The sequence below is a fragment of the Kockovaella imperatae genome, assembly GCF_002102565.1.
Source record: "Kockovaella imperatae strain NRRL Y-17943 chromosome Unknown BD324scaffold_8, whole genome shotgun sequence".
Lineage (NCBI taxonomy): Eukaryota > Fungi > Basidiomycota > Tremellomycetes > Tremellales > Cuniculitremaceae > Kockovaella > Kockovaella imperatae.
In genome coordinates, this window is record NW_019028948.1 from 348580 (window position 1) to 375118 (window position 26539).

Consider the following 26539-nt stretch of genomic DNA (forward strand, 5'->3'; position numbering starts at 1 on the left):
GCCTGATCAGGAGCGGTGCTGGTGAGAATATGCACTTGATAGGAAGCTTTGTGCCGATAGATGACGTGGACCGCGAGCAGACCTGCGGATTGGGTGTATAGATGCATGCGATCCTGGACATCACAGCGTTCTCGGTACTTCCACCTTGGTCACCGCCACAATCTCATCGCCCTCTTTGAGATCCTTGAAATTGGCTAGACCTACACCGCACTCTGTACCTTTTCGGATCTCGTCCACGTCTTTCTTGAGATGCTTGAGGGTCTCAATTTCACCTGCGAACCCTCTGGGTCAGCCAGCCGACACTTTGAACTGACGGAGCTCATGAAAAAGGATGACTGACCTTCAAAGACGAGTTGCCTATCTGGACCTCGGAAGACACGGGCAAGACTTCCCCGCTTGATACTTCCCTGTGATACTTTACATCCGGCAATGTATGCTTTTTGCTTCTTCTTCAGGGTGATCTCAAACACCTGTTGAACCAGAGCTTCTCCATTGGTCCTGTACTCGATGGCGGGCGGGAGGAGAGCAGCCGTCTTGGCTCGCACAGTTTCGATCAAACGGTAGATGACCGTCTCCAAGTGGATAGGGACATTTAATTGCTTAGCGAGCTGTTGCACTGGTCTCGGACAATCGACATTGAAACCAATAATCAGACCTGAAACATCCATGTTATCAGCATTGTCTCCTGTCTTTTTCGATGTGTATCCTGCCTGTGCCTGTCCCGACTTACCCTCACTGGCCTCGGCCATCGCCAGATCGGATTCTGTGACTGCTCCGACACCCGTCGAGACAATCTTGACCACGGCTTCTTTGTTTCCAATGCCCGATAAGGCACCTTCTACAGCTTCGACAGTCCCACTGACATCTCCCTTGATGATTAATCTAAGTTCCTTGATTTGATTCTCCCGAGCAAGCACAGTCGCTCGTCGAGCCTGTTCGATTCGATGAAGAACCAGATTACCGCCAGCCAGCTTGATGGCTTTCTCTTCCTCGGTCTCAAGCTCGTGTCGGAGACGATCTTCCTGTCGTTTGACATTGATCACTTCAATATCGGATAACATTTTTTGCTGTTCTTGCGCGGCGATCCGATTAGCGATCGCCCTCTTGGCCTCGTGCTCCCCATTGACAGACTCGAGAAGTTGGTCTCCAGCTTCAGGCAACTCTCTCCATCCAGTGACTTGGACGGGTGTACCTGGTCCAGCCAAATCCAAATTCTGTCCCTGATCATTGATCATAGTCCGTACTCGACAAAAAGTGGTTCCAGCGACAATGTAGGATCCAACTCGCAAGGTCCCCTTGGTCACCAGCACGGTGGCGATGTTGCTGTGTCAAAGTGAGCGATGGAAGACGAGGCCCCGTACGATCCACGTACCCTTTCCCAATGTCCTTGTTGGACTCCAGCACGTAGCCTTCCGCTTGACCATCGTTTCGAGCCCGCAACTCTCTGAGCTCAGCCAAAGTTGACAGTGTCTCCACCAGGTTGTCCAATCCAAGTCTTGTCAGACCAGACACTCTGACGCTGGGCACATCTCCGCCATCTTCTTCCAAGTGGATGCCTTCCGCTCCGAGACCGCTCTTGATCTTTTCAACGTCAACGCTCGACTTGTCCACCTTGTTGATGGCCACGACGAGTCCGACATCATCCCCAGCCTCCTTGACGAGATTCAAAACTTCTCTCGTTTGAGGCATGACACCGTCATCTGCAGCGACAACCAAGACGACAATGTCCGTCACGGTCGCTCCTCTGGCTCGCATCTCGGTGAACGCGGCGTGACCAGGCGTGTCCAAAAAGGTGATTGTGGTCTCTTGTCCTGGAGTCACTGTCCCACCTTGAAGATCAGATAAGTTCACTGAGAACGCTCCGATATGTTGAGTGATACCTCCAGCTTCGCCCGCAGCGACCGCTGTATTCCGTAGTGAGTCCAATAATGTCGTCTTGCCGTGATCGACATGACCCATGATGGTCACGATGGGTGGACGGAGAGGGTAAATGACGTCGGGAGTGTCCGGCTGAGGAATAATATCGAAGAATGCCTCGTCATCAATCTTGGGATCAAATCCAAATTCCAGAGCGACATTGACGGCCTCCTCTTCCGTGAGCACTAGTGACGGATGTCAGTCACATTCAGACAACGGCGATGACTTGGCTCACTATAGTCTGACCGTCTCTGCTCCTCTGTCATGCCCAGTTGAGCCATTCGGATCTGCAACCGAGACCATTTTAGGCCTAATATCCCAGCTAGCCTGGCAACGGTCACTGAAGAAGGGATAAAGACTTGTCGTTCAGCTTGCAATTGCTTGATACGGGCAGCTTCTTGCTTCTTTCTTCTTCTCGCTTCTTTCTCTTCGGGCGTAGGTCCTGCTTCAAATCGGTCCGTCTTCTGAACAGAGGATGCACGAGTGATGACAAACTCTTCGTCATCCTCTTCGCCTGCTTGAAATCGATCCCTGAAACTGAGGGAGACCTTCTTCTGCTTTCCGCTTCTCCGTGAGGAATCACCGCCACTATCCACGTCCAAGTCCGTATCTCCTACTTCATCCATAGCCATCTCCGGTTCCTCCGCCGAACTTTTTTCCACTGCACTTCTTGCCTTGGATGATTGTCCACGCTGATCGCGATCTACAGGAGTGGAGGGCAAAGGTGACTGACGCCGATTCTTATCCATACCTGTAAATCCTGTCGCTCGATCAGCAGCTCTGGAAGTGCCACTAGCAGGCGTCGTTCGTACTCCAAAACCGCTAGGTCGTGGTGGTGGTCCCAAGTCGTCATACCGCTTTTCCCCAAATACCGTTGGCGGTCTCGGCCGATCAAGACTCCAATCTCTAGCTGGAGGAAGGGATGGTCCGCCTTTACGCGGTCCGGTGCCCCGATGAAACCCAAAACCTCCTTGTCTTCCGGCTGGACCTTGAGAACGAGATTCAAGGGGGTTCTGAGCTCGAGGTGGAGGTGTGAAGCCATCCGTTGTTCGCGGTGAGAATTGATTACGTCCGGCTTCGCCATGCTGAGACTCGGGAGGTGCAAATTGATTCCTCGGTACCGATGGCTGGGAACGACCCAAGTTCATCCCAAATCGATTGTCTGACGGCGGATCGTCCCTTCTGAAACTCCCAGCTCCGTTATTCCAGACACGAGGTTGGAACTGGTTGACTGGCTGATCCCGAGCATGTGTGCCAGAGCCCAGCTGTCCATTCTGCTTTCCAAAGCCTCCCACTGGTCTAAAAGGAGGTGAGGCTGGGTTCGATTGAGCAGCTGGCGGCGGTGCTCGTTTCAGCTCTCCCCAATTCCTCGATGGCAACTTGACTGGCTGCTCTGCTCCATTTGCAGCTCGCAGAGAGGAAGTCGCGAATGAACGGGAGGGCAGATGAGCCAATCTAGCTCTAGAGACTCTATCCAGAGCCTGACAGCAGTGACACTGCCTGCTCAATCCTCTCATCATGGCTTGACTGTCGAGAGACAATAATGGTTTATAACCCCATCCATCATCGATGCTCTCGAACTTTTTCCAAACCGTTCCGGAGGTCATCCGCTCGCCACGTGGCTCATGGATGACGGAATCAAAATTTCAAAGGGGAACCCAAGCTATAAGCGGCGAAAAATGTTGACGATTTGGTCGCTTCAATTGGAGTCAGTCAGGTTGCTAGTGTACATCATCGAACAGCTTCAACACATTGGGACCATCGGTCACAGGTCCGTCGCGAGCTTGGAATACAGTTAATCAGATCCACTTCAGGCATATCTCCTCTCCAATCGATCACCTGTCCTCTTGATACTTAATCCGAACCGCATGTCCACCTCGATTCTTCCTCGATCCTCCTCCATACCCTCCCCTCTCGCCGCTTCCAGCTCATCATCGACAAAGCTTTTACATCCAGATTTATTCACTCGACCTCACAAGCTCTTATCCCGAACTCGATCTGCCTCCCCCTCTCCTTCCATCTGCTCAGCAGCAACTAGCGTCGATGATCTAGAAGACATGGGAAGGATATCTCAAATTCGCCCAATGTGGGACTCTCGCCCATCATTGGAGGAGAGGCTCGACAGCACGACTTTGGCGGGCAGTGACGTGAGGGGGGAGAGCTCGACCAGTCGTCAGATCAACGGTCAAACCTCACATACAGAGGAGAAGAAGGAGGGTGAGGGGGTCAGCCGGAGATTTCCGGAGGAAGAAGATGAGGACATCCTGAAGGAATCCCACCATCGCTTTGTTCTCTTCCCGATCCGGTTCAGATCTGTATGGTACTTCATCCCACATTCTGCGAACGTTAGAGCTGACCTTCTGCAGATATGGCAAGCGTACAAGGCGTGCCAGGCGTCTTTCTGGACAGCAGAAGAGCTGGACCTCGCCCTTGATGCGAGAGATTGGGAAGAGCGTTTGACAGAGAACGAGCGGTTTTTTATCCTCAGTAAGCTATCGCGTCAAGCTAGCCGACTCGGCTCATCTTGATCTATCTAGGAATATTGGCCTTCTTTGCCGCTTCTGATGGCATAGTCGGTGGTAAGTCCACCAAAAGGTTTTGTGAAACGAAGGCTGATCAGGCCGCCAGAAAACATCGTCTCGCAATTCTCTATGGACGTTCAAATCGCCGAGGCGAGAGCTTTCTATGCCTACCAGACGATGATCGAACAGGTCCATTCGGAGACCTACTCACTCTTGATCGAGACCTACGTGAAGGATTCCAAAGAGAAGGATTTTCTATTTCGAGGAATCGACAATAGTGAGTCGCACAGCAAGTCTTAACCTGAGTCTTCGCAGTCCCTTGTATTCGGAAAAAGGCAGATTGGGCTCTGAAGTACATAACGGAGGAACTGGTATGTTCACCCCGCCACCGTCTTTTGTTCACTCTGACAACTCGTGTGCAGCCCTTCCGCGTTCGACTGGTCGCTTTTGCTTGTGTGGAAGGCATATTCTTCTCTGGCAGCTTTGCGGCTATTTTCTGGCTGAAGAAGAGGGGTCTCATGCCTGGCTTGACTTTCTCCAACGAGCTCATCAGCCGGGATGAAGGGACGCATACTGTGAGCTTGATGGATCAGCTCAATATCATGGACGCTTACGTTGTGTAGGACTTTGCATGCCTCGTGAGCTGCATCTTTGGATTTTTGCTCTGGCACACACGAATTGACGTTCAATTTCCAGCTGTATGATCATTTGCGCCATCGGTGCTCGTCTGAGCAGGTCCATGACATTGTATCGGAGGCTGTCGCCATCGAGAAGGAATTCCTCACAGAAGCACTTCCAGTCGCTCTGATTGGCATCAATGCAGACGTGAGCGTTTCTCGATTCATCAAATCAGGCTCAGCTCATCTCTCTCAGTTGATGTGTCAATACATTGAATTCGTCGCCGACCGTCTCGTCGTCGCGCTGGGTAGGTTCTGGTGTCTTCCTTTCACCAGGAAGGCAAGCTGAGTCCAATCAGGCTACTCCAAGATTTATGGTGCTCTCAATCCCTTCGAATGGATGGAGTTGATATCCCTGCAAGGGAAAGCTAGTGAGTCCTCAAGACGCATGGCACAGCGTATCAAGCTCACAATATCGTAGACTTTTTTGAATCACGAGTTTCCTCCTACCAGCTGGCGAACGTATCGGGGGGCTCTGGGTACGAGAAAAGCCACGACTCTTCAGGGGAAGCAGACCATACTTCGAGAAGAGTGTTCCGCCTGGATGCGGACTTTTAGACATAATCTAGAGAGAAGCTGTTTCCAGTTGTAACATTTCACAGTTGTAGGCATTGAACATCAAGCACATCTCTTTTTCTTGAAACCACAACAACAGCGAGAAGCTCGCCGGATGGCCGGAGCACGCAGCAATTATTACTTCTACTTTCTCGTCATGACGAATGATATCATCCCTGGACATTGATACACGATGAGCGAAGACCAAGACGAGGTGAGCATTTACTGCAGCTTGGATCACAGCAGTATCAATGATGAAGGGGAGAACACCATTGTCTTCATACACGGTGCATTCGGGGACGGTAGCGGATGGAAGGACGTTGTATCCCATTTCAAGGATCAGCATTTACTCTTGCCCGACTTGCCAGCCCATGGCGTAGCACGACATCTCGATAGATTTTCTGTCCCTCGAGCATCTCGCCTTCTACGCGAGCTGATTGTGCGCAAAGCACATGGAGGCAAAGCCAAGGTGGTTGGCTTTAGTTTGGGCGCACAAGTAGCGGTGCATCTTTGCTCGACATATCCTGAAGTCATCGATGAGACTGTATTCGTCTCTGGCTACGGAGGTCCTTCATCCCCTACCGAGTCACCCAGGCGATTCCTCCCATACGCTGCGTGGATGTCACAGCGAGTGGAATACGCCTTACCCAGAGGATTGATCCGGTATATGATGGACGGAGCGGATATGCCTCGAGGAGATTTAAGTCAACACACTCTGTCCCTCTATCGAGATATCTTCACGCCTGAGATCAAGACAGATTGGCCAGAGCCTTGGCCAGCCAGGACGCTGATTGTAGTAGCTGGGAAAGGAGACTTGATCCCTTCGGCTGATAATCCCAACGTGGCCAAACGACTCGCTTCGATCGGCCAAAAGGGCAATGTATCGACTCTGGCAGTGACTCACCCACTTATGCGACATCCTTGGTTACTCCAGGACCCCGAACTATTCGCACGGGCAGTCATGGCTTGGTTTGAACGTGCCGAGATAGTGGATGGATTTATCAAGCTGTAGACGCGGCGGCGGCTGCTTAAGAGGCGCGGCAGTCTTCGTGTCACCTAGGGGCGAAGAACATGCTCGCAATGATAGCTATCTGTCTCTATCCTCATCTGACTGGAAACCGTGGTCAGCGCCAGGTCGAGACAATCCCCACATCAGCGACGAAGCATTGAGCATTCCAGGTGGAGATTTGCGTCGAGCTGGGCCTGCGGCTAGATCAAGCAACTGAGGGATCCAGGCCACGATGGGTGAGACATGATTCCTTCTTTTGTTACATGCAAAGGTCTCTCTTCTCATTATTAGATAATCCTGGTAGAAGTGTCCTGGAGCATCGATGTGATCCATATGCATGATATAAATCGTGTCAGTACGCTGTTGCTGCTGTTGCTGCTGTTGCTGCTGCTACCTCTGGCCAGCCAGCCAGCCAGCCAGCCAGCCATAGCCCCCCAGCCAGCTCTGAGTGACGTAGGGGGGAATTCTCCGCCACCCATATATTTGAATTACCCGATCCGGCAAAATTGCTTGATCCGAGACGATTTGATATCTCAACGCTTAGTCGCCCCCCTTTGCCCCGCAGCAGCAGCAGCATCTCTTCATCTCTTCATCTTTTCATCTCATTCTTCTCTCTCTCTCACACACATTCATTCCATCCATCTATAGAGAGCTCCTCATCATGAAGAACGGCGCACTCATCCTCACCGCACTGGCTGCGGCTGCAAATGTCAATGCAGGTGTGCACAAGTGAGTGAGGAGGGCAAATCGCCAATCGGATAATACGATCGGGGGGGCGGAGCAGGCTCCTCACTTGCCACTTGTATGATCAATCCGCTGACGGGTGCCTTCCTACCTTCCTCCTACTCCTCCTCTAGGATGAAGCTAGAGAAGCTCGTTTCTACCGAATCGTCCCTTATGGCTGATGGAGGTCGAATTTCCCCCGAGCTCGAAGCTGAATGGCTCCGTCACAAGCACCTCGGATTGGCCGGTGACTTTAACGGTCAAAAGGCCTTTGGAGGCATCGGACGGAAAGTCTCTCAGGCGGCTGAAAAGGTCATTGACGAGGCCGAATACTGGATCCAAATGGTCGAGAAGCGAGACAATGAAGAGCGGATGATGAAGGGTGGCCACGGAGTCCCTTTGTCCGGTGAGTTGAACCATTTGCCTTTTTGGCGAGTGGAGAAGCTGATGGAAGTTTTCCCCCGGCATCAGACTACATGAACGCTCAGTACTACGCGCCCATCACCATTGGAACCCCTCCTCAACAATTCAAGGTCGTCCTTGACACTGGCTCATCTAACCTCTGGGTCCCAGGTACCCAGTGCTCTTCCATTGCGTGCTTCGTGAGTTTTTGTTTTTTCGCCACCCGGTCTGTAAATCGAGACATCACACTCATCAATCTGTGTCCAGCTTCACAGCAAGTACGACTCTTCGGCTTCGTCTACCTACAAGGCCAACGGATCTGACTTTGCCATCCAATATGGATCTGGATCTCTTGAAGGTTTCGTCTCCCAGGATACTGTATCCATCGGTGACATCACCATCAAACACCAAGACTTTGCCGAAGCCACCAAGGAACCCGGTCTTGCTTTCGCCTTTGTCAAGTTTGATGGTATTCTCGGATTGGCCTATGACACTATCTCCGTCAACCACATTGTTCCTCCCTTCTACAACATGTTGAGCCAGGGACTCCTCGACGAGCCCGTTTTCTCCTTCCGACTCGGAGCTTCCGAATCGGATGGAGGTGAGGCCGTCTTTGGAGGTATCGACCACAACTCGTACACTGGCAAGATCAACTACATCCCTATTCGACGAAAGGGATACTGGGAGGTCGAGCTCGAGAAAATCACATTCGGAAAGGAAGACCTTGAACTGGAGAACACTGGTGCCGCTATTGACACTGGAACTTCGTTGATTGTCATGCCTACCGATGTCGCTGAGATGCTCAACAAGGAGTGAGTGCTGTAATCACCTTGGCACGTTCTTGCCCGCTGACGATGTCCTTCAGGATCGGTGCCACAAAGACTTTTAACGGAGCTTATACCGTCGACTGCAACACTGTACCCTCACTCCCTGATTTGAGTCTGACCTTTGCCGGCAAAGATTACACTCTGAAGGGAGAAGACTATGTCCTCAAAACTGGTGGATCATGTCTCTCTGCCTTCACTGGAATGGACATCCCAGCTCCCATTGGCCCGCTTTGGATCGTTGGAGATGCCTTCTTGCGCAAGTATGTCAGCGTCTACGATCTCGGCAGGAATGCTGTTGGTCTCGCTGCTGCCAAGTAGACGGCTGGCATGGGAGATGGAGGAGAAATCCAGCAACTGACTGCGATCTTTGTAAACTTCCCACCCTTACATCGCATTGTTTTCCCACTTGTCCCGTAGACTGTGGCGCGACGCGATACATACCACCTTTCACACATGCCTTCACCTCAGCATTTGAGCGTTGTTTCGTAGCAGAATGTCTGGCAATCATGTATAACTTCATTGGATACAGAGAATCGGCGGCACCGGAGCAGCGGACTGGTCGCGCCACACTCTGAAACGTCCATAATGAAAGCGCTGCCCACTGATTTCTATGGAACAAGATTAGCGACTGGATGCGATTGGAACTCATCACGGTATTCCAGGGGAGAGATAGCTGTCCGTGTTCGATGCGGGTCCCTCGACGGGCATCAGTCTGGACGAAATCTCACAATCTTTTCGTCGAGTCTCACTCTCTCTCTCTCTGGCTCCCGTGATCCACTTCTCCGAACGATATTATCTTCACGCTCGCGTCTAGATCTCAGTCTGAGACATCTCGAGTGTCCCAGAATGTCAGCTGATACCCCTATAGCTTATGGTCCGGAGGAGTGTAGCGGCCTGATGTTTCTCCCACGATGAGGAAATCTGCTGCCTGACCTCGTGATATTGCTATCCGCTTCATTCTTGCCTTCTCCGGGTCCCTGTGCTAATATCGATACACCCTCGAGGTGTGCGAAGGGAACAAAAGTCTTGTCCGCTGAATTGGCTTGTCAGACACAGTCACACGGTGACCATTGCTTTCTCTCTTTCTCTCCTCTCGCCGATGATGGGTTTTTCGCGCGTCCTGGAAGGATTCTGAAGCAAGTGCTGACGCGAAGGTGTATATGGGACTGGCAAACGAATCACCCAACCCCCCTTCTCCTTGAATCAAATCTCAACTCGTCACTCCATCCTCTGTCGACATACTCTGACCTCGTATAGCGTCAGTGTCAATCGCGTGGCCACAGACCCTCATCTCTCACAGCGAGCTCTGCCCTTACCTCGTTCTTGGGTGACCCTCGCGACACATCATGCCTTCCTCGCCGGCGAGAAAGGAAGGTGACAAACGCTCCAGAGCCTATAACGATCGACAACCTTCTCCATCAGTGACTCCTCACACGACTTCCCACTCTGTACGGCCCTCTTCCTCCGCCTTCCAACCAGACAACCTTAACACTCCATCGCAATCCGCCGCCGCAGCCCGCCGTAGATGTCGATCCTCATTCACACCTCCCTCTCCTCGGATCGTCCGGCCTAACGGATCAGCACATCAAGCTAGGATCTCGGCCGGTCCAGGTCGGATTGTCACTTCCACGCCGATCGCCCAAGTTCATCTTTCACCTCTTCGTCTACCTTCGCCCGCTCTTGGATGGTCGGCTCATACGACGCCAAGGGGTAGATCTCCAAGGGACAATCTCCGAAGCACAGGGACCATGCCGCCGTGGAGTTTCGGCTGCTGCAAGGATACCCATCATCCTCTTAAGAAGCGGGAGCACGAACAGACACTCACTCAGATGAATCACCCTTTGCAGCCATCTAGTGTTTCGTCAATCAGCCTTGATGCCCGGACACAACGCCAGGGGGAGGCTAGGACGGGAAGGAAAGACCACCCTCACACCCGCACGCCACCAGAGGCCCGAACTGAAGTCATAGGACCTCACGGCTCACAAACACGGACGCCAGAGGTCCGGGGTGATACAAGGATAGAAACGCAAGAGGTGTACAACGGAACTCCCTCTCTACCTCGCATGATCAGACCTCTTCCTTCTGTCCTTGAGCCGTACACACCTCGAGCTCCCCCTCCTACACAGCAACTCCCTTCATCCAGGCAGCATCCTTACCCTTCCGTTCGAGAATCGCCCGTGCCCGCTACTGTTGTCCGGACGCCGCAAAGGAGTTTCGTTGACTACACGCCGGGGGGGTCAGGAATCATGTTGATCCAAAGTCCGACTGCCCAAGATAGAGATGAAGAGAACACGCCATTGTTGCGTCTGGACCGTGTCAAGCTAAGTCGTCCGGAAATTCGGAGTCCCCTTGCCAGAATACCTGGTTCAAACGTTCCGGTCCACTCACCGGGAGCAGACGGTACAGCCTCTGTACAAGCTGCTAAATGCACCCGGATCTCGGTCTGTGATATCTGTTACATTCGAAAGACAAAGGTGAGTTTTTTGTTCACGGCGATTGAAAGCTGACGACCATCAGTGTGACAAGGCCAGACCATCATGTCGCCTCTGTATCGAGCGAGACTACCCTTGTCACTATTCTGATGGTGTCGAATTGCCTATCCTTCCGCCAAACCTCAATGCCTATCGATCTGGACACCGTCGAAAGCCGTCCACCGGGAACAAGGAGCCTCCAGCCCGTAAAAGCTTCGTGACAATTGTTTCGCCTACCAATCCCAAAGAAAGGATCGTCATTCCCATCCCTGATTATCAACCTGTTCCGTTCCGGCCTGGTAAAGCTTTCACAGCGTTCAAACCCAGGTCAAAGGAGCTGGCCGTAGCTAGGGACCTGGCCGATATGGCTTCGGCACCGGCCACTGGTGACATTCCCGAGGAGTCAGTGGAGTCAGTGGTAGCAGGAAATCAGCTCCCTGATACTAAGGATCAGCCGCCTGTTAGCGAAACGACGACAAGGTCTCAGCGAGAGCCTATCGACCTTGCGCAACCAAATGTTAATCGTCATGATGAAAGTCCCAGTCTCGACAGGGGCCATGTCAGTCTCCCGAACGAGTCAGTCGATTATCGGATGGACACCCTTGTCACATCGTGTAAGCGGGTCTTTAAATTCTGGAAAAGAGACAGGGTTAAAGGATCACACAAATCTATCGCATGGTATGGTGATGATGAAGCTAGTGATGGAGAAGAGGCAACGTGTGTTACTTTTGAAGGGACACCGCTCAAAAGGAAGCGAGAGGAGGCTTTCCTGAGCCCAGACACCACTAGTCTTAAAATCGATGCGGGGCGCTTTATGGCTCGCCTGAGGCGTTGAGTCAGGATGGCGGCTTCCTGCTTCCTGATCTCCTGGCCCCCCTGGTCAGTCATGTAGACGACAAGATCGTGTCATGGCTTCCGTACATGTCCGTAGATCGCATACAGACGACAGATGGTCATTTCGCATGTCACCTCGCCTGCTGCCCCGGCCGGAACTTGAATTGCCGTGAAACCGGTCTTTCGAAATGATGCGTCTATCCGAGACTCCCATACTCGCTCGCATCGTTCAAACATTTTGAAAGATCACTTTGCGGGCTCATCCAGAAGTAACAAATAGACGCAATCATGAGATCCATTCTCAGCTCGAGATTAGCTCGAGCTTCTCCGAGACCCAGCACGACTGGGTCTTCCCGCCGAACGCTCATCTCTCAGCCTGCTCCTCGGCTCGTAGCTTCCAGACCGCTCCCTACCAATATTTCGGCCAAGTCGGAGGAAGCGCAGGCCAATGAAGAGTTCATGAAGGGACTCGTAGAGGGCTTGAGGGAGATGAGATCGAAAGCTAAAGAAGGGGGCGGGAAAGCTGCTTTGGACAGGTGGAAAAGTAGAGGGAACGGAAAGTTGGGAGTGAGAGAGAGGTGAGCGAACACCGACTCGCAGAGCAGCGAGCGATATACAAGGCTCTCTCTTCTGGTGACTCGAGAGCTTTAGTGCTGATTTAGTGATCAGAATAGAGGCGCTTTTGGACCCCGCTAGCCCATTCATGGAGCTCTCCTCACTGGCTGGACACGATGTTTACCCAGATCCCTTGCCTGCTGCTGGTCTCGTTACGGGAATTGGTAAGTCACCGGAATGCGGCTCCGAGCGCGATTGAACTCATCGGTATCAAGGTCTTGTGGCTGGACGTCGATGTATGATCATTGCGAATGATCCAACCGTCAAGGGAGGAGCTTACTACCCATTGACCGTATGTCAAACATGGCATTTCTCGCTCGCGTGAACGCTCAACTCGCTCGCTGCAGGTCAAGAAGCAACTTCGAGCACAGCAAATTGCTCTCGAGAACAGATTGCCATGTGTCTATCTAGGTGAGGATGCGTGCGAGTCTGCAAGACAAGCTGAATTGTGTTTCTAGTCGAATCTGGCGGTGCTGCTTTGCCATTCCAGGCTGAAGTGTTCCCTGATCATGTGAGTGATTATACCTCGCCGACGCACGCAGCAAACGTAAGGGGACTGATGACGACCACCTCAGGACCATTTTGGACGAATCTTCTACAACATGGCCCGGATGTCTGGTATGGGTATACCGCAGATCTCGGTCGTCCATGGTATCAGTGTAGCAGGCGGAGCGTGAGTTGGCCTTCGTCTAGCCAAGATCTTGGACACGACTGAATGTCGGTCCATCAGATACATGCCGGCAATGTCTGATGTTGTTATTATTGTCAAGGTGAGCGTTCTGGAATCCGGCGAATGACTATATCTGACGACGCACCCAAAGAACCAAGGCCGTATCTTCCTTGCTGGGCCCCCGCTGGTGAAAGCAGCTACAGGAGAGGTGGTCGATGATGAAACTTTGGGTGAGTGTCACGAAACTTGATCCCACATAGCTCATAAAATCGCTGTCAGGTGGTGGAGAGATGCATACGTCCGTTTCTGGAGTCGCTGATCACCTCGCGAACTCCGATGGACACGCTATCCGTCTGGCCCGAGAGGCCATCATGGATCTAGGCAGAGCATCAAAGCCGGTCGTGCGTACTCGTAGCAGAGCGAAATATTGCGATCAGCTAATTTCCATGACAGAAAGCTCAAGAGACAGCTGTCGCCGTTCGACCACCAGTCTACCCTACGTCCGACTTGAACAGTATCATCCCGGTCGACTCTAGGCAATCCTTTGACATGCGCGAGGTCATTGCCAGAGTAACGGATGGATCCGAGTTCAGGGAGTTCAAGGCAGAGTACGGCAAGACTATCATCACCGTGGGTCATTTATTTTGCGTTGCACTCCCAGAGATGTGCTCATCGCCAAACAGGGCTTCGCCGAGATTCACGGACACACGTAAGTTGCTCCGAATCCGGCTGGAAATTCTCATACTCACTCGCCTCGAGCGTTGGAATCATCGCCAACAATGGTGTACTTCTTTCGCCCTCGGCTCTCAAAGCCACACACTTTATGGAGCTCTGTTCGCAACGCCAGATCCCGCTCGTTTTCCTGGTCAATGTCTCTGGATACATGGTCGGTGAAAAGGCAGAGAGGGGAGGTATCGCTAAAGATGGAGCGAAAATGGTTCGAGCGGTAGCTAGGGCAAAGGTGCCAAAGTTTACAGTCATCGTGGGAGGCAGCTTTGGGTGAGTCATGAGATACATGAGGGCTCAATTCGCTCGTGCTGATGACGAGTGTAGGGCTGGTAATTACGGTGAGCCGATTTGAGTCGCCAATCGCGGCACACACTGACAGACCGGTTCAGGAATGTGCGGTCGAGCAGTAAGTGTTAGAGTGGGACGGGTCAGGTAAGATCGCTGATGTGGTGGTACAGTACTCGCCTAGGTTCTTGTTCATGTGGCCCAATGCCAAGATTAGTGTCATGGGACCCGATCAACTGTCCTCCGTCATGCAGACCGTTTCAGGCAAGAAGGAACAGCCAGCTCAGGAAGGCGAAGATAGATGGAAATCATTAAGAGAAAAGATTGAAGGTCAGAGTGCGGCTATTTACTCGAGCGCAAGGATATGGGTGCGTAGTGCTTGCTACACTTTGATGTCAAACTTGAGACTGATTTCCTTGCCCTTCCAGGACGACGGAATCATCGAACCGTCTGACACTCGTGATGTCCTTGGTCTGGGACTCGATCTCGCAGCGGAAGAGCTCGCTCTGCGGAAACAAGGTGGCGGAGGACATGGTCAGCGCGGTGAGATTGGAGCGGATGGCGATGCTGGCGATTGGGGCGTTTTCAGGATGTAGATTTGTGCAGAATGTGGTGGATTATGGACAAGCAGCATCAATCAATGCATCGATGGATGGGCTTTGCGGCCTCAGGAACCCGTGTGAGATTAGCGGGCCACTTTGAGGCCTGATATTCCTTCACACTCTGATGCATTCTCCCTTTCTGATCGACAACTTTTTGCAAGATATACAACAATGCAATTAGCACCATGCAGCACATACCGTTGAGACGCCAGGCCGAGCTCAAAATGAGCTGATAACAAACTTCCAAAAATGACCCAAAGAATTCTTCTTTTTTGCTGATCCCCTGTGACGAACCCTTCTATCGTCTGTCCACGTCCACCTTTTCGATCCCCAATTCGATGCCTGCCCATTCCCTGAATACAGCTTCTGGATCATCCTCATCATCATGATGATGATGATGATGCATCATATTTCCTGCAGCCGGACGACTGCTTGGACCCGCGGCTGGAGGTCTGCCGTTTGGCCCGTCGAAAGGCATTCGTATTATCGTGACAATGTCCAAATGTGCACCTCGTAGACTGTTCAAAGTCTCAGGATTGCCCAATTGGTACTTTGATGGAGGAGGACGGTATGCTGATTCACGGTACGCCAGGTGATTAGGGAAATATGGCAGAGGGGACAATTCGATTGGTTCGATCACTCGATCTTCAGGAGGGGGGATGATAGCCAAAGGTTGCTACAGTGAATGTCAGCGTAAATCCAGTAAAACGCTGCACGACTCACAAAAGCGTGTTCTCCAGGCATGAATCGATCGTCCCTTCTTGCCTGTTGGATGCTCTCTTCTCCATGTGCTTTCTCTCCGTTTTCCACTTCCCACCAGGCTGGCGCTTCGGTCCCATCGAATCGGGTCCAGTTCATTGTCCTTCGCTCGCGAATGGGAATGTATCCCGGTACACCAGGTACCATGACGCCTAGGCGTTCAGCCTGAAATGTATCGATATCAGTCAACGTTCCACAGATCGCGTTTGCGAGGCGAATTCCCCAGAGGATGGCGGGAGCGAGCGAAACGGAACGCCGAACATCGAGGACGCCATCGACACTCACCTCTCTCAAGATCATCCGTCGTCTTCTTCGAGCACGCATCAAGCTGAGAAAAGAGACGATACCGAACGCCGCCAGGAGACCGATCAGAATATAGAATAACTGATGGCCATGATTGTCAGCACTCAGAAATGCCATCACAGGAGAAATGAAGTGCAGATAGATGAGAGAAGAACGAGGAGGGTCAGTCGATGACATGAACAATATCCCCGGTCTCTTCGGGATCTTTCCGCCAAGAGGGTGTGTGGTGTGTGCCGAGCCTTTTGCCTTTTACGCTCGCTTCGTTCGGACCGGTCAACTCTTTCACTCACATTCTTGTAGAAATTGCCTGCATTGCTTGGATCTCCAAATGACCCGCCAACATTTCCAGTGGAGGATGGTGAAGCTGCAGGTGTGGACGAGTCGAAAGCGGATGTGCTGGTAGAAGAAGAAGAAGAAGAGAATGAAGAAGAAGAAGAAGACATGGTGGAGAGTGGCGGAATGTCTAAGACGATCGCGGTAGCTTAAAGCGAGTCGTCGAGTCCGCTTGCCGAGGAGAGGAGGAGGTCCAATTGACTTGACTATCGACAGCGAAGGTGGGATGGGCCAAATGACGCGTTTCCACTCGAAAGACAAGACGAAGGATGGTGTATGTGAATCGTTTTATGATCGCGATATATAATAAAACCCCCTCCACCGCGGGATCCGATCTGAGATACCCGAGTGCGCCAGGTCTCGGGGGTGCTAGTATCCGATATCCAGCTCCAGCTTTGAGAGACCCAATAACAAAGGACGGGCCCCTCCTGAATCAGCGTCGTTCTTCCATAACCTCAATAATCCCCGGCTCGCAAAGATGGGAAGATCTGAGTTGAGAGGTGACTGAGAGAGAGAGAAGGTGGTTCGAGAGGTTGAGTGAGTCGCCAGCAGCCAGTCACCCGGCGAATGAGGAGGGGCGTCGGTTTTTTTCCTTTTGAAATTGATTATAATTAGCTTTTGATAACGTCGAATGGTAATTAATAGGGCTCACAGGGACACGCACACGGCGATCAGATTTGCCACGTCACTCTTTAGGCGGAGATCACCGCTCACTCACAGCCGCCGCCGCGATGGCACTGCGGTAACGGTTGGAATACCAGTTCGATTACATGGAAACCTCATAGAGACATGGACTCCATCCAGGTCTTGTTCTTGGGAACAGGGACATCCACTGGACTACCTCTGACACCATGTCTGACCATCTCCCAGCCTTATCCCCCTGAATTCCAGGCTCACGTCCCTCGACCCAACTCACCTGGACCTGAAACACCAGTAGATGCTCATGATGGTAGATATGATTCGAGAAAGCCCTGGCCTGGGAATGTGCCCTGTCACTGTTGTCGATCTAGTGTGGATAGGAATGTACCGGAGGGATGGAAGAATAAACGAGGCAATACGTCCATCATTGTGAGAAGGAAGGACTCGGGTGGACAGTGGAAGAATATCTTGGTAGATTGTGGAAAGAGCTTTGTGGAGAATGCCAGGAGGTTCTTCCCTCGTTGGGGAGTCCAAATGGTCGATGCTGTGCTTTTGACTCATGGTCGTGAGTGATGCTGGGTGCCAATTGGCAAGGAAATGACGATCGCTGACAAGCCTCAAGATGCCGATGCTTATTTTGGCCTGGACGATTTGAGAGAATGGTGTCTTCGAGCCAAGCGACATATTCCAATCTACCTCAACCAAGAGACATACGATAACGTTGCGGCATCATTCCCTTACCTAGTCGATGCGACCAAAGCTAGCGGAGGTGGAGATCTGTGAGCATTACCCAGCTGTGTTGAGCCTTGTCCGGGGCTGACCACATATCCCAGACCCATGCTTCAATTCAACGTGATCGACGATCATTCATCCTTCACTCTCTTCGACATACCCATCACGTCTTATCCCGTCCATCACGGTATATACTTCTCATCGGATACTGCTGGGACGTCCGTTGAGCCTCGACCGTTGATATGCCTCGCTTATAGCTTTGCCAAGAGTATACTCTACATGGCAGATGTCAGCCAAGTGCCGAACTCGACTTGGGCGCTTATGGAGGAGGACGGAGTCGTGCCGATAGTGCTAAAAAACCAGGACATGGCGAGAGTAGACTCGTCTTCTGAAAGCCCAGCGGCCGACCTCGTCGATCACCTTGACCGCTCACTCGACTTGACCGCTCCGACCCGACCCCAGCTCAAGATCCTCATTATCGATGCTCTGTGGCCGCTCAGACGCCATCTATCTCACTTCTCATTCGGTCAAGCTGCAGAGACCGCCCTCCGTATACAACCGTCCATGACGTATTTGCTAGGCTCGACGCACCCTACCACTCATTACATGTGGGAGGAGATCTGCTTGGCGGTCTCAGGGCGAGCGTCGATCCATTCTCCGAAGTCGATCAACCCTCTGCATCCTTGCTCCACTGTGAAAGAAGAGTCATGGTCTAAAACGGATCATCCTGACAACCAATTCGCCCAGGATCTCGTTCAGCGCATCAAGGAGAGCGACGAATTTGCCGATCAACCTGCAACCGATCAACGAGGCATAATATCCCAATGGAAAGAGTCTGGAGGGGCATTGGAACCTGCATGGGATGGACTAGTGTGTCAAGTAGATTTACATTCCGCCGCAGACATCTCAGCAGACGAAGGCTGGCATGTTGTCAGTGGGCCGCAAGGATCGACAGGAGGTTGGACAGCGTGAAAAAGAAAGATGGTGCGGGCATGCGTTACGGCATCCGGAAGGTTTTTATTGTCTTCCAGGCGGTTGCCTTTTTTTTCTCACAGGCTTCATCTTCTATTGTACTCTTGCGGATAAACTGGTGCATGGTCGACATCCAGGCATAAGAGGCCCAGCAGCAGCAGCAGCAGCAGCAGCAACAGTAGAGAATGGAGCGCAGACAAAAGAGAAACACAAACCCAGGGCCGTCATGACGCTGGGCCGGCTGGTTTCAGGAAGAATAAGCATGACATGACAGCGTTTCTCCACTTTTCCCAAGTTGGTTCCCGCACTTGTGGGACGTAAGCAAAGTCTTTCCATAGGGCCAAGGTAAAGTCTGAAGATGGCGAGAGAAGATGGGTGGCTAGGTGGAAGACAAGATTCTTGGGGCCGAGGTCGGTCTTGAATGGGATATGGAGGGTGTCCAATCCAATCAGGTTTGGCTGATCCACACAAACATTTTGATCGCCCTTGACATTCTCAATCTCGCCTGTTACAACTGTCATTCTTTGAACAGCCGTTGTTCTCATTTCTGACTCCCTTTACCCCTCTCAACAGCTCACCAGCGCTCACCTAATTCACCACACAATAGACTTCTTGTGGCCATCTCAACACACTCACACACGCACAGAGACCCCCGCGTCCTCCCTCTGTTGACCCGCCAGAACATCAAGCGAAGTTGGACCAAAGGACTTGGATTAGACCAAAGGATTCTCACATCAGAAGGTGCGCATAGACGACGTGTCGAGATACAGAGAGGTGAGTGGATCATTCACGCAGTGATCATCAAACGCTTTCGCATCTGCTGCTCTCATCTCAATCCTCATCTTCACCATCTACCATTGTCTATTTGCTATCTGCTGACTACTCCTCATCATGTCCAGGCTCAGTATATGGACCATGTCGTCTTCACCATCTCCACCTAGTACACCCCTTCCTCCGACTGCTTCCATTCCTGCATCGCCACCTAGTATAACGGAATCTAGCCATCTGTTTATAGGGCTTGAGACATCCTCCTCACCAGGCGACCGCACTCCCTTCGATATCGATATAGATTCTTATCCAGGACATTCACCATCCCGTGCCAAGCTACCTACTCCATCATCTTTCTCACAGAGGCTCGCTACGACGCCGACCTCGCCACGAGATGAGTCGACGAAATCGCTCGGCGGACGAAAAGACGTCGGGGCAAAGAGTTTGCCTTCTCGCCATCCATTCAATCTCTATACCATCCCACAAAAGGCGGACACGTCTACAAATAGGAACTCTGCATCGCCTATACCACCACCCTCAGCATACGTTCGTCGAGGACCACCAACGGCATTGAATTTACACCCTGTTCGCATGCCTCTGGGACCTGGATCCACCTCGTCTCCATTCAGCCGCCATATCCCAGCTTCGGCCCCTCTGTCAAAGATTGCGAGTGTAGGAGCCGCTCGCAGATTATCCGATGCACAGGAGAAACCAGGTCGATCTCCGGCTCCGCCCAATACCGCAAGTCTCGATCGGAACACTGCATCCAAACAGAAGATCAAGCCCACAACGCCAGCTTCCATCTGGACAGAAGGACTTCCAAACCCTCGCACCAGCGGTTGGATTTCTCCTGCCTTGACCACGGGACGAAGTATCACCTCGGCGACCTCGCGACCAAGAGGACTCCAAGTTGCCATCCTGAACGATAGCAAGCAAGAGTTGATCATCGGAGATCTGCCAATTCATGGGGGCAATCCGCTCAAGTCCCCCGTGTCTATCCTCAACTCGAATCCGCAAGGAGCTACTGATCAGCAAGGTTCTGGAAGCGATTCACGTCGTCGAGAGAGTGAGTGCTCTAACCAGCCTTTGATTCCATGACTTGGCTTGGCTCTTGGTTGACGACTTGCCCTCCAGTCATTCTGTGCAGATACTATCACACTCCAGGCCTGACGTGCACGTCTCGTCCTTGTCGCTTCGTTCACGCTCTCGAAACGAAGTACTTGCCCACCTCTACAGGACAAGTCCCATCCACGGCTCCAGTCGCACTTCGGCTTGTCTCGCCTAAAGTTCAAGATCCAACAGGAGGTATCTTTGCAAAAGCTCAGTCAAGCACAAAGTCACCTAGGTCCACTTGGCGCAACTCCATGCCTTCCAGTGGTATTTCAGGCATCGCAAGACCCTTACTGGCATCTCCAATCTTGTCAAGCTCCGCGCAGGTCGGTGCGTCAGATGACAGTCTATCAATCGCAGAGATCCAGGATTCGCAGAAAATATTCGCGTCTATGGAGCCCGGGCAGCGGGTCGTCTTAGCTACCGAGGATGGAGTTCAGCTGAATGGTACAGTCTTCTTGATGAGTGGAGGTGGAAAAGGGGCTGTCGGAAAGTCAAAGGCAAAGTACAAAAGTGAGTCTACATGTCTGGTACTCCAATGGCAAGGTGTTGATGTCGTTGTGGCAGCTGTCGGGTGCAAGGATTACGCCGCTGGCTATTGTCCCTATGGGGACTACTGCTCGTTCATTCAGTGGGTTCCGACTCCACACTCGCTTTGAACGTCTCGATGACAGTGTATCTCAGTCAGGTCTCAGTCGCTGTCGAATCCCCTGGAATGGTCAAATCGAGATCCGAAGATCTGCTCACGACCCTCGAAATACCGCAAGATGAATCTGAGAGCAATGTGGCGGACCCGACTCCCTTGACCGTCCAAGATTCACCTGCCCGTCGACGCCATTCTACTGGATCATACGCCCGGGCTGTAAGACCCTTGGCGATCATTCCTCCTGTTCTCGAGGCCGAGTCTAGCAATGTGATCCTGGTTCAGAATATCGATGAAGATACGGTCGGCGACAGGATGTTGGATCAGGAAGATGCGGTTGAAATGCCCAAGGAGACATCGGCGAGTCCAGCTAGATTCAGTCTGTGACGCATCGCTGACAACCACCTCCAGAATGACTGTGTAGGGATGTCTGTGCCTTCCGTTCAGGTCGACTCGACCGCCACGGAGCGAAGGCCCACTCCGCCCTCTTCTGCTCTGACGCCGGATTTTAGTGCACAGCCAGTTAAGACCGACGCAGACGTTTGTCATCAAGCAGACGTACCCGGTCCATCTCCGGTGTCTGCAAGATCTTCAGCTTGGTCTCGTGGACCACCAGCGTCTCTCAAGTCTTTGACATTGAAAAAGGTGTCTATCTCAAATCTATCGAATTCGACAGGATCCCGACTCGTGCCACCTCCTTCTGCCGTGTCGTTCTTCGGGACAGAGTCTGACCCGGCTACGCCTTGGGACCCTGCCCTGCGACAGCAGCAAACCGACGCCATACGCGATACGCCGTGGAATCATAGTGCCTATGCCTCAACGATCGACCAAACTGGAGAGGTCTGGCCAACCGTCGATCAGGCCAACAGCGGCAGTAGAAAGAGACACAACCAGGATGGCAGACCGCATGAACGGCACGGCACCGACATTGATTCGGTGGATGCTCAAAATGTCCATCCAGAATATGAAGGCCCTGTGTTGACCGAGGCCACTACTCTGCAAGGAGCCCCTCCGCAACCATCCATGGTCCACCCGCCCTACGGAGTCCAGCCGTATGTCGAGACAGCATCTCCAGATCACAGGCAAGGGTGGCCATTCTATGATCCATGGACGGGATCCTTTGATAGGCAGGCCACAGATATGCCTACCTCTCCAGGTATGTGGAGCTCGCCTCCTCCGATCATGTACCCTTGGGGCATGCCGATGAGCCCTGTGGTTTCTCAACAACCCCATCATCAGGAAAACGAAGCGCATGACAGCCCTAAGATGGAAAAAGGAAGCAAGACTGGTCCGGTCTCCCATTTGCGAGGCATGTCGTCCCCGGTTGGCTTACCTCACGTGCCCGGTGGACTCGGTGTCATGTGGACTCCTGCAGGCTGGGCTGTCCAAGATGCGGCTATGAAATTGGATCTGAGACTGGCAGAAATGAAGTTCTTGTCCGAAATCACTGGCAACTCGGTCGAAAGCGCTCAAAACAGGGACAAGAAGGTGTATTACAAGAGTGAGTGTGGCTTTGGGAGACACGCCATCGAGCTCATCTCGTCAGGTCGTCAATGTCTATTCTTTTCACATGGGAATTGTCCTCACGGCGATCAGTGTACCTAGTGAGCGCGATAACTCGGATGTGATTTTAGAGTTCTTGCTGATTCTCCTTCACGTTTTCAGCCGGTATGATCCACCTTCTCGGACGTCGTCGCCCTCGAACCCCTCGACTGACCCTATTACGCCTGCAACGCAACGGTCGCGCACGTCGACCCAGGGATCCCCCGTCAAGCGCAAACCTATGCCTGTATTACCGTGTAAATTCTTCAACTCCACTTCAGGCTGCTCTCGCGGAACAGATTGTACATTCCTGCACGCCATGGTCGTCCCCATATCCATGCCATTGGTAGATCGTCCTCGACCTTGGCGAACGAAACCATGTCGACACTGGCTCGTTGGAAGGTGCACACTCGGAGACGCGTGCCACTTTGCACACGTCGATGCGAATGGAAATGATGAGCATGTCAACCCTCCACTCCGGCTCAATACGAGCGCGTACGATATGTACTCTGCAGAGATACCTCTTAGTGAGGCAGACGTCTCGCTCGCTATGAGGGACATCAAACGCTATAGCCCGACTAGAGTGGACAGTGATGACGAGGAGGAGGATAATGTCGAGATCGTGGGTTCACTTGCAAGAATATCTGCAGAAGGGAGAATCATGCTTATAAAAGATCCCGTAGATTACGGAAGCCGTGTCCATCAGAACCTAGTAGAGAGAGAAAGAGAAAGAGAGAATGGGGTGAACCCGATTGTAGGGCATATTGATTCCAGCTTTTTACATTATAGGACTGTGTGCAGCTGCCATGAATACATAGAAGCGAGATTATACTATAAAGATAGGGACCGCACCATCTGGATCTACATGTACAAGGACCTCGGCACGACGTGCAGGCCAAGTTCATTCGTGCAGTCTGTGAAAATCAAATTCTACCCATGAGGATATTCATAGAGCCTACGACGCAATCGATGCCTCAAGAGGGGCCTGATTGTGAAGACGGGTGCCGTTTAGCTGAACTCGATATAGCTAGGCATATCGTCGTTGGGCGGGGCGACCCGGCTGTTCTGTGCTTAGATAGGAGAAAATGAATTGATCCTCATGACTATCGGAGGCTTCTATGCAAGAGGCCTAAAGTTTTCGTCCAGCTCTCGAGATGGGCTAATGTGATCGTGTCACGCCAGTCTCTCTCACCCTCCAGATCTCACTTTGAGTCTCAGGTCTCAACCGCGGACTCGACTAGATAGATAGATGCTACGACAGCTCATCACGTGATGCCGCCGTGTCCGTGATGCTGAAACGCATCGATCAGCTGAAACGACCGCGTCGAGATATTTCCACTTTGGGGGAACAAGAAGAAGAATAGAACAAACAGACAAACAAAACACCCCCTGAAGCCTCAGGGTCTCGAAGTCATTCCAATCGCCCATTTCCATTTTGACTATCCGTTCCCGATATATCCATAGCATTCTCTCGTTCATGCATGCATGCATGAACTCATAATACGATGATGGGGTCATGCATCACCTTGACTGAGGAGCTAGAAATAGGCAGGGGCGGATAAGATGGAGGAGGAAGGGAGTGGGGGGGAGATAGAGAGGGTTTTTAACCCTTCCAACTGATGTAACATGTTATACGCCGTAGTGCTTTGACCCAAAAAATGGAAAAACCAAACAATGAGGTGGGCTCAGAGAGGGCGGAGGAGCAGAGGGGAGGGGGAACGGACCCTCGTGCACGGTCCCTCGACACACACACACACACACACACACACACAGTCCCTCTCTTGCTCTTGGCTTCTGCCTCTCTCTCTCCTCTCCTCTCTTGGCCCTTTATGCCACTATGAAATTACGCTCCCGCCCCTTTGACATCGGTCAACACCACCACCACCACCACCACCACCACCATCACCGCCGCCGCCATCCATTCGACACCATCCATCCATTCAACATCTCACTCACTCACCCATAGTCTACTTCAACCACACTCGTTTCGACTCACTCGACCACGCTCATTACTCATCTTCACCTCGGACACTCGACGACCCATCTCATATCTTGGAAAGAACCACACAGCCTCACCAGAGACCTTTATAACAATGCTCGCTCGACTCGCTCTCGCCGCGCTTCCCCTCTTGTCTGGTGAGTGATGACAGGGATTGGTAGGATGGAATGAACGGGAAATGAGATGCTGGGGGATGGATGCTGACGGCTCTGCGCTCCTCTTGCATCGCCTACTCCTCTATATGACAACGTCTCGCCATATGAAAATATGACGCTTCGCTACCCTTCCTTTGCCTCTTCGACCAACCCCATCGCATCGCCTCACCTCGCGCGCGACGCCATACAGTCGCCCTCGCCGCGGACTGCACCCGAAACGCCACGGTTCAAAGTGGAGATACTTGCGATTCCATCTGTGAGTTAGATACTGGGATATCGGATGCAGTGCTCGGACGACTGGCATGGGTTGGGTCACGTCCTGGTAGAGAGGCTGGTCGGATGGAGTCTGTGATGTTGCAATGCCATCCGCCAGCCCGAGCAGTCGAACCCACTCCCGGCTCTGCGATCTCCTCACGTCCATCCGCTGACGATGACTTGTCATTCTCTCACCTCTACTGTCGCTCGCTCCTCGCTTGGACCCCTCCAAACCCCCTTTCCTCCTCTCTCCCTTTCCGTCCCCGTCTCCAACATCCTTTGCCCCTGCCCACAGCCAACAAATACGGAGCCTCAACTTTCCAGCTCGCCCTCGTCAACGAAGCTGACATTGATGAGAACTGTGAAAACTTGCAGCCCGGAGAGACCATCTGTCTCGGTGTCGCTGGACAGGACTGCACGAAAGTCTACACCGTCAAGTCAGGAGAGTGAGTGGGAATCGAAACCCCTGGAGTTGGCTCTCGCTGATTGTTGCATCTCTTCCCTTATGATTGGCTTGTCCCGTCTTGTCGTGTCCGTTATGACATGACCCTTCTGCTTTGCGCCTCTCGTCCGCCTCGTTCGCTCCTCCTTCACAGCACCTGTGAATGGCTCATGGCAACTTATGGAATGTCCAACACCACTCTGTGGTCCAACAACCCTCAGATCGACCCTGAATGCACCAACATCTACATTGGAGAGGTCTTGTGCGTCGACACCAAATCGTACAATTACCCGTCTTACAACCAATCCCTGTACGAAGTGAGTTGGACTTGAAGGCTCTCCGAGACTGCTCCTGACAATCCAATCACAGGCCATGGCATACACCTACCTCCCCTACTGTTAAAATGCTGGATCCATTGTACATTTATACATTTGATCTAGTCTGCTAGATTGTACGCTTTCCCTCGACAACTTTCGACCTCTCTTCGTTCATCTCACTCAACCCTATTCACGCCCGTTCTTTCGACGTCTGCCTTGATTAATGATCTACGAGTCAAACGAAGTTCGAGTTCTGAATATTTCGCCTCTTACACACCACCCTTTGTTGAACAAATGACTCGTCACGCTTTCTTTGATGATATGGACACTCTGCGAGTGTTGGATGTGATAGGATGCGAGATGCATCTGTGTGTTTGACATCTTGTTTTGGTCCCTGTGAACGATGGAGAGCAGCTGTAAGATGACTTTGTGCAAGTAATGAATGACTGCTGCATGTTATGCGTGCTATGTCTCTGAGATCCTACGCAGTATATACTCTATGCTCTGCGTGCTGCAAGTATCCCTTGAGATAGATTATGTCTACCCCGCGTTTCGCCTCGCCCACGGTCGGCTCGGAACTTCCAGTGATCGACGCGATAGCCGATCAGACCGGGGTACTCACCCAAATTAGCCGCAGAGAGATACCTATGCGCGACTGTTCATTGTGGACGAGTATTAGGCGTACCTCTCCTTTATCGTGGTGGTGCAGATCATTGTAGACAGAAAGTCTGT

General features: G+C 52.1%; 10 protein-coding genes across 10 annotated transcripts; 8 read left to right on the top strand and 2 right to left on the bottom strand.

Moving 5' to 3' along the window:
- Nucleotides 1-120: 120 nt before the first annotated feature.
- Nucleotides 121-2549, bottom strand: BD324DRAFT_580627 (hypothetical protein; the record flags this gene model as incomplete). The annotated part of the gene is made up of 5 exons (XM_022013449.1): nucleotides 121-272; nucleotides 341-655; nucleotides 731-1323; nucleotides 1373-2102; nucleotides 2153-2549. The coding sequence occupies 5 exons, from the start codon at nucleotides 2547-2549 to the stop codon at nucleotides 121-123; spliced, it is 2187 nt and encodes a 728-aa protein (XP_021870446.1).
- A 1236-nt stretch (nucleotides 2550-3785) lies between these two features.
- On the top strand, nucleotides 3786-5674 carry BD324DRAFT_580941 (ribonucleotide reductase; the record flags this gene model as incomplete). The annotated part of the gene is made up of 11 exons (XM_022013474.1): nucleotides 3786-4232; nucleotides 4284-4404; nucleotides 4455-4496; nucleotides 4546-4716; nucleotides 4755-4810; nucleotides 4862-5014; nucleotides 5063-5077; nucleotides 5136-5264; nucleotides 5313-5364; nucleotides 5416-5487; nucleotides 5538-5674. 11 exons carry the CDS (start codon nucleotides 3786-3788, stop codon nucleotides 5672-5674), a joined length of 1395 nt encoding a protein of 464 aa, XP_021870447.1.
- A 106-nt stretch (nucleotides 5675-5780) lies between these two features.
- BD324DRAFT_489967 (Alpha/Beta hydrolase protein) lies at nucleotides 5781-6721 on the top strand. The gene has a single exon (XM_022012928.1). The coding sequence runs from the start codon at nucleotides 5865-5867 to the stop codon at nucleotides 6681-6683; it is 819 nt and encodes a 272-aa protein (XP_021870448.1). The 5' UTR covers nucleotides 5781-5864; the 3' UTR covers nucleotides 6684-6721.
- A 620-nt stretch (nucleotides 6722-7341) lies between these two features.
- Nucleotides 7342-8950, top strand: BD324DRAFT_580866 (aspartic peptidase domain-containing protein; the record flags this gene model as incomplete). The annotated part of the gene is made up of 5 exons (XM_022013472.1): nucleotides 7342-7409; nucleotides 7538-7809; nucleotides 7875-8005; nucleotides 8073-8617; nucleotides 8671-8950. The coding sequence occupies 5 exons, from the start codon at nucleotides 7342-7344 to the stop codon at nucleotides 8948-8950; spliced, it is 1296 nt and encodes a 431-aa protein (XP_021870449.1).
- A 792-nt stretch (nucleotides 8951-9742) lies between these two features.
- On the top strand, nucleotides 9743-12082 carry BD324DRAFT_490136 (hypothetical protein). Its single transcript, XM_022012929.1, has 3 exons — nucleotides 9743-9890; nucleotides 9933-11106; nucleotides 11150-12082. Exons 2-3 carry the CDS (start codon nucleotides 9979-9981, stop codon nucleotides 11936-11938), a joined length of 1917 nt encoding a protein of 638 aa, XP_021870450.1. The 5' UTR covers nucleotides 9743-9890; nucleotides 9933-9978; the 3' UTR covers nucleotides 11939-12082.
- A 77-nt stretch (nucleotides 12083-12159) lies between these two features.
- On the top strand, nucleotides 12160-14898 carry BD324DRAFT_628440 (carboxyl transferase domain-domain-containing protein). Its single transcript, XM_022016119.1, has 16 exons — nucleotides 12160-12515; nucleotides 12607-12716; nucleotides 12768-12844; nucleotides 12900-12963; nucleotides 13011-13063; nucleotides 13128-13225; nucleotides 13283-13322; nucleotides 13374-13452; nucleotides 13502-13623; nucleotides 13676-13852; nucleotides 13906-13931; nucleotides 13982-14221; nucleotides 14276-14289; nucleotides 14341-14357; nucleotides 14410-14604; nucleotides 14665-14898. Exons 1-16 carry the CDS (start codon nucleotides 12226-12228, stop codon nucleotides 14830-14832), a joined length of 1770 nt encoding a protein of 589 aa, XP_021870451.1. The 5' UTR covers nucleotides 12160-12225; the 3' UTR covers nucleotides 14833-14898.
- A 191-nt stretch (nucleotides 14899-15089) lies between these two features.
- Nucleotides 15090-16289, bottom strand: BD324DRAFT_490463 (hypothetical protein). The gene is made up of 2 exons (XM_022012930.1): nucleotides 15562-16289; nucleotides 15090-15514 (listed from the first exon to the last, which is right to left on the bottom strand). Exons 1-2 carry the CDS (start codon nucleotides 16075-16077, stop codon nucleotides 15137-15139), a joined length of 894 nt encoding a protein of 297 aa, XP_021870452.1. The 5' UTR covers nucleotides 16078-16289; the 3' UTR covers nucleotides 15090-15136.
- A 733-nt stretch (nucleotides 16290-17022) lies between these two features.
- BD324DRAFT_580533 (beta-lactamase-like protein) lies at nucleotides 17023-18576 on the top strand (the record flags this gene model as incomplete). Its single annotated transcript, XM_022013442.1, has 3 exons — nucleotides 17023-17437; nucleotides 17495-17651; nucleotides 17706-18576. The coding sequence occupies 3 exons, from the start codon at nucleotides 17023-17025 to the stop codon at nucleotides 18574-18576; spliced, it is 1443 nt and encodes a 480-aa protein (XP_021870453.1).
- A 668-nt stretch (nucleotides 18577-19244) lies between these two features.
- BD324DRAFT_490479 (hypothetical protein) lies at nucleotides 19245-23538 on the top strand. The gene is made up of 10 exons (XM_022012931.1): nucleotides 19245-19350; nucleotides 19476-20410; nucleotides 20479-20967; nucleotides 21022-21085; nucleotides 21139-21457; nucleotides 21509-21525; nucleotides 21610-22598; nucleotides 22644-22701; nucleotides 22763-23261; nucleotides 23314-23538. The coding sequence occupies exons 2-10, from the start codon at nucleotides 19492-19494 to the stop codon at nucleotides 23320-23322; spliced, it is 3363 nt and encodes a 1120-aa protein (XP_021870454.1). The 5' UTR covers nucleotides 19245-19350; nucleotides 19476-19491; the 3' UTR covers nucleotides 23323-23538.
- A 980-nt stretch (nucleotides 23539-24518) lies between these two features.
- Nucleotides 24519-26285, top strand: BD324DRAFT_628452 (hypothetical protein). The gene is made up of 5 exons (XM_022016120.1): nucleotides 24519-24775; nucleotides 24984-25049; nucleotides 25344-25494; nucleotides 25645-25807; nucleotides 25860-26285. The coding sequence occupies exons 1-5, from the start codon at nucleotides 24733-24735 to the stop codon at nucleotides 25890-25892; spliced, it is 456 nt and encodes a 151-aa protein (XP_021870455.1). The 5' UTR covers nucleotides 24519-24732; the 3' UTR covers nucleotides 25893-26285.
- The last annotated feature ends 254 nt before the right edge of the window (nucleotides 26286-26539 follow it).

Excerpts from the sequence above, each read along its gene's own strand:
- BD324DRAFT_490479 (XM_022012931.1), top strand. The coding sequence starts at position 19,492 with ATGTCGTCTTCACCATCTCCACCTAGTACACCCCTTCCTCCGACTGCT. Across the intron at positions 21,086-21,138 it reads GACTACTGCTCGTTCATTCA|TCAGGTCTCAGTCGCTGTCG; the intron begins GTGGGTTCCGAC and ends AGTGTATCTCAG. Across the intron at positions 22,702-22,762 it reads CACGGCGATCAGTGTACCTA|CCGGTATGATCCACCTTCTC; the intron begins GTGAGCGCGATA and ends TCACGTTTTCAG.
- BD324DRAFT_490136 (XM_022012929.1), top strand. The coding sequence starts at position 9,979 with ATGCCTTCCTCGCCGGCGAGAAAGGAAGGTGACAAACGCTCCAGAGCC. Across the intron at positions 11,107-11,149 it reads GTTACATTCGAAAGACAAAG|TGTGACAAGGCCAGACCATC; the intron begins GTGAGTTTTTTG and ends GACGACCATCAG.
- BD324DRAFT_490463 (XM_022012930.1), bottom strand. The coding sequence starts at position 16,077 with ATGTCATCGACTGACCCTCCTCGTTCTTCTCTCATCTATCTGCACTTC. Across the intron at positions 15,515-15,561 it reads TGCCTGGAGAACACGCTTTT|CAACCTTTGGCTATCATCCC; the intron begins GTGAGTCGTGCA and ends CATTCACTGTAG.
- BD324DRAFT_628440 (XM_022016119.1), top strand. The coding sequence starts at position 12,226 with ATGAGATCCATTCTCAGCTCGAGATTAGCTCGAGCTTCTCCGAGACCC. Across the intron at positions 13,624-13,675 it reads GCAGAGCATCAAAGCCGGTC|AAAGCTCAAGAGACAGCTGT; the intron begins GTGCGTACTCGT and ends TTTCCATGACAG. Across the intron at positions 13,932-13,981 it reads GCCGAGATTCACGGACACAC|CGTTGGAATCATCGCCAACA; the intron begins GTAAGTTGCTCC and ends ACTCGCCTCGAG.
- BD324DRAFT_628452 (XM_022016120.1), top strand. The coding sequence starts at position 24,733 with ATGCTCGCTCGACTCGCTCTCGCCGCGCTTCCCCTCTTGTCTG. Across the intron at positions 24,776-24,983 it reads CGCGCTTCCCCTCTTGTCTG|TCGCCCTCGCCGCGGACTGC; the intron begins GTGAGTGATGAC and ends GACGCCATACAG. Across the intron at positions 25,050-25,343 it reads AGATACTTGCGATTCCATCT|CCAACAAATACGGAGCCTCA; the intron begins GTGAGTTAGATA and ends CCCTGCCCACAG.
- BD324DRAFT_489967 (XM_022012928.1), top strand. The coding sequence starts at position 5,865 with ATGAGCGAAGACCAAGACGAGGTGAGCATTTACTGCAGCTTGGATCAC.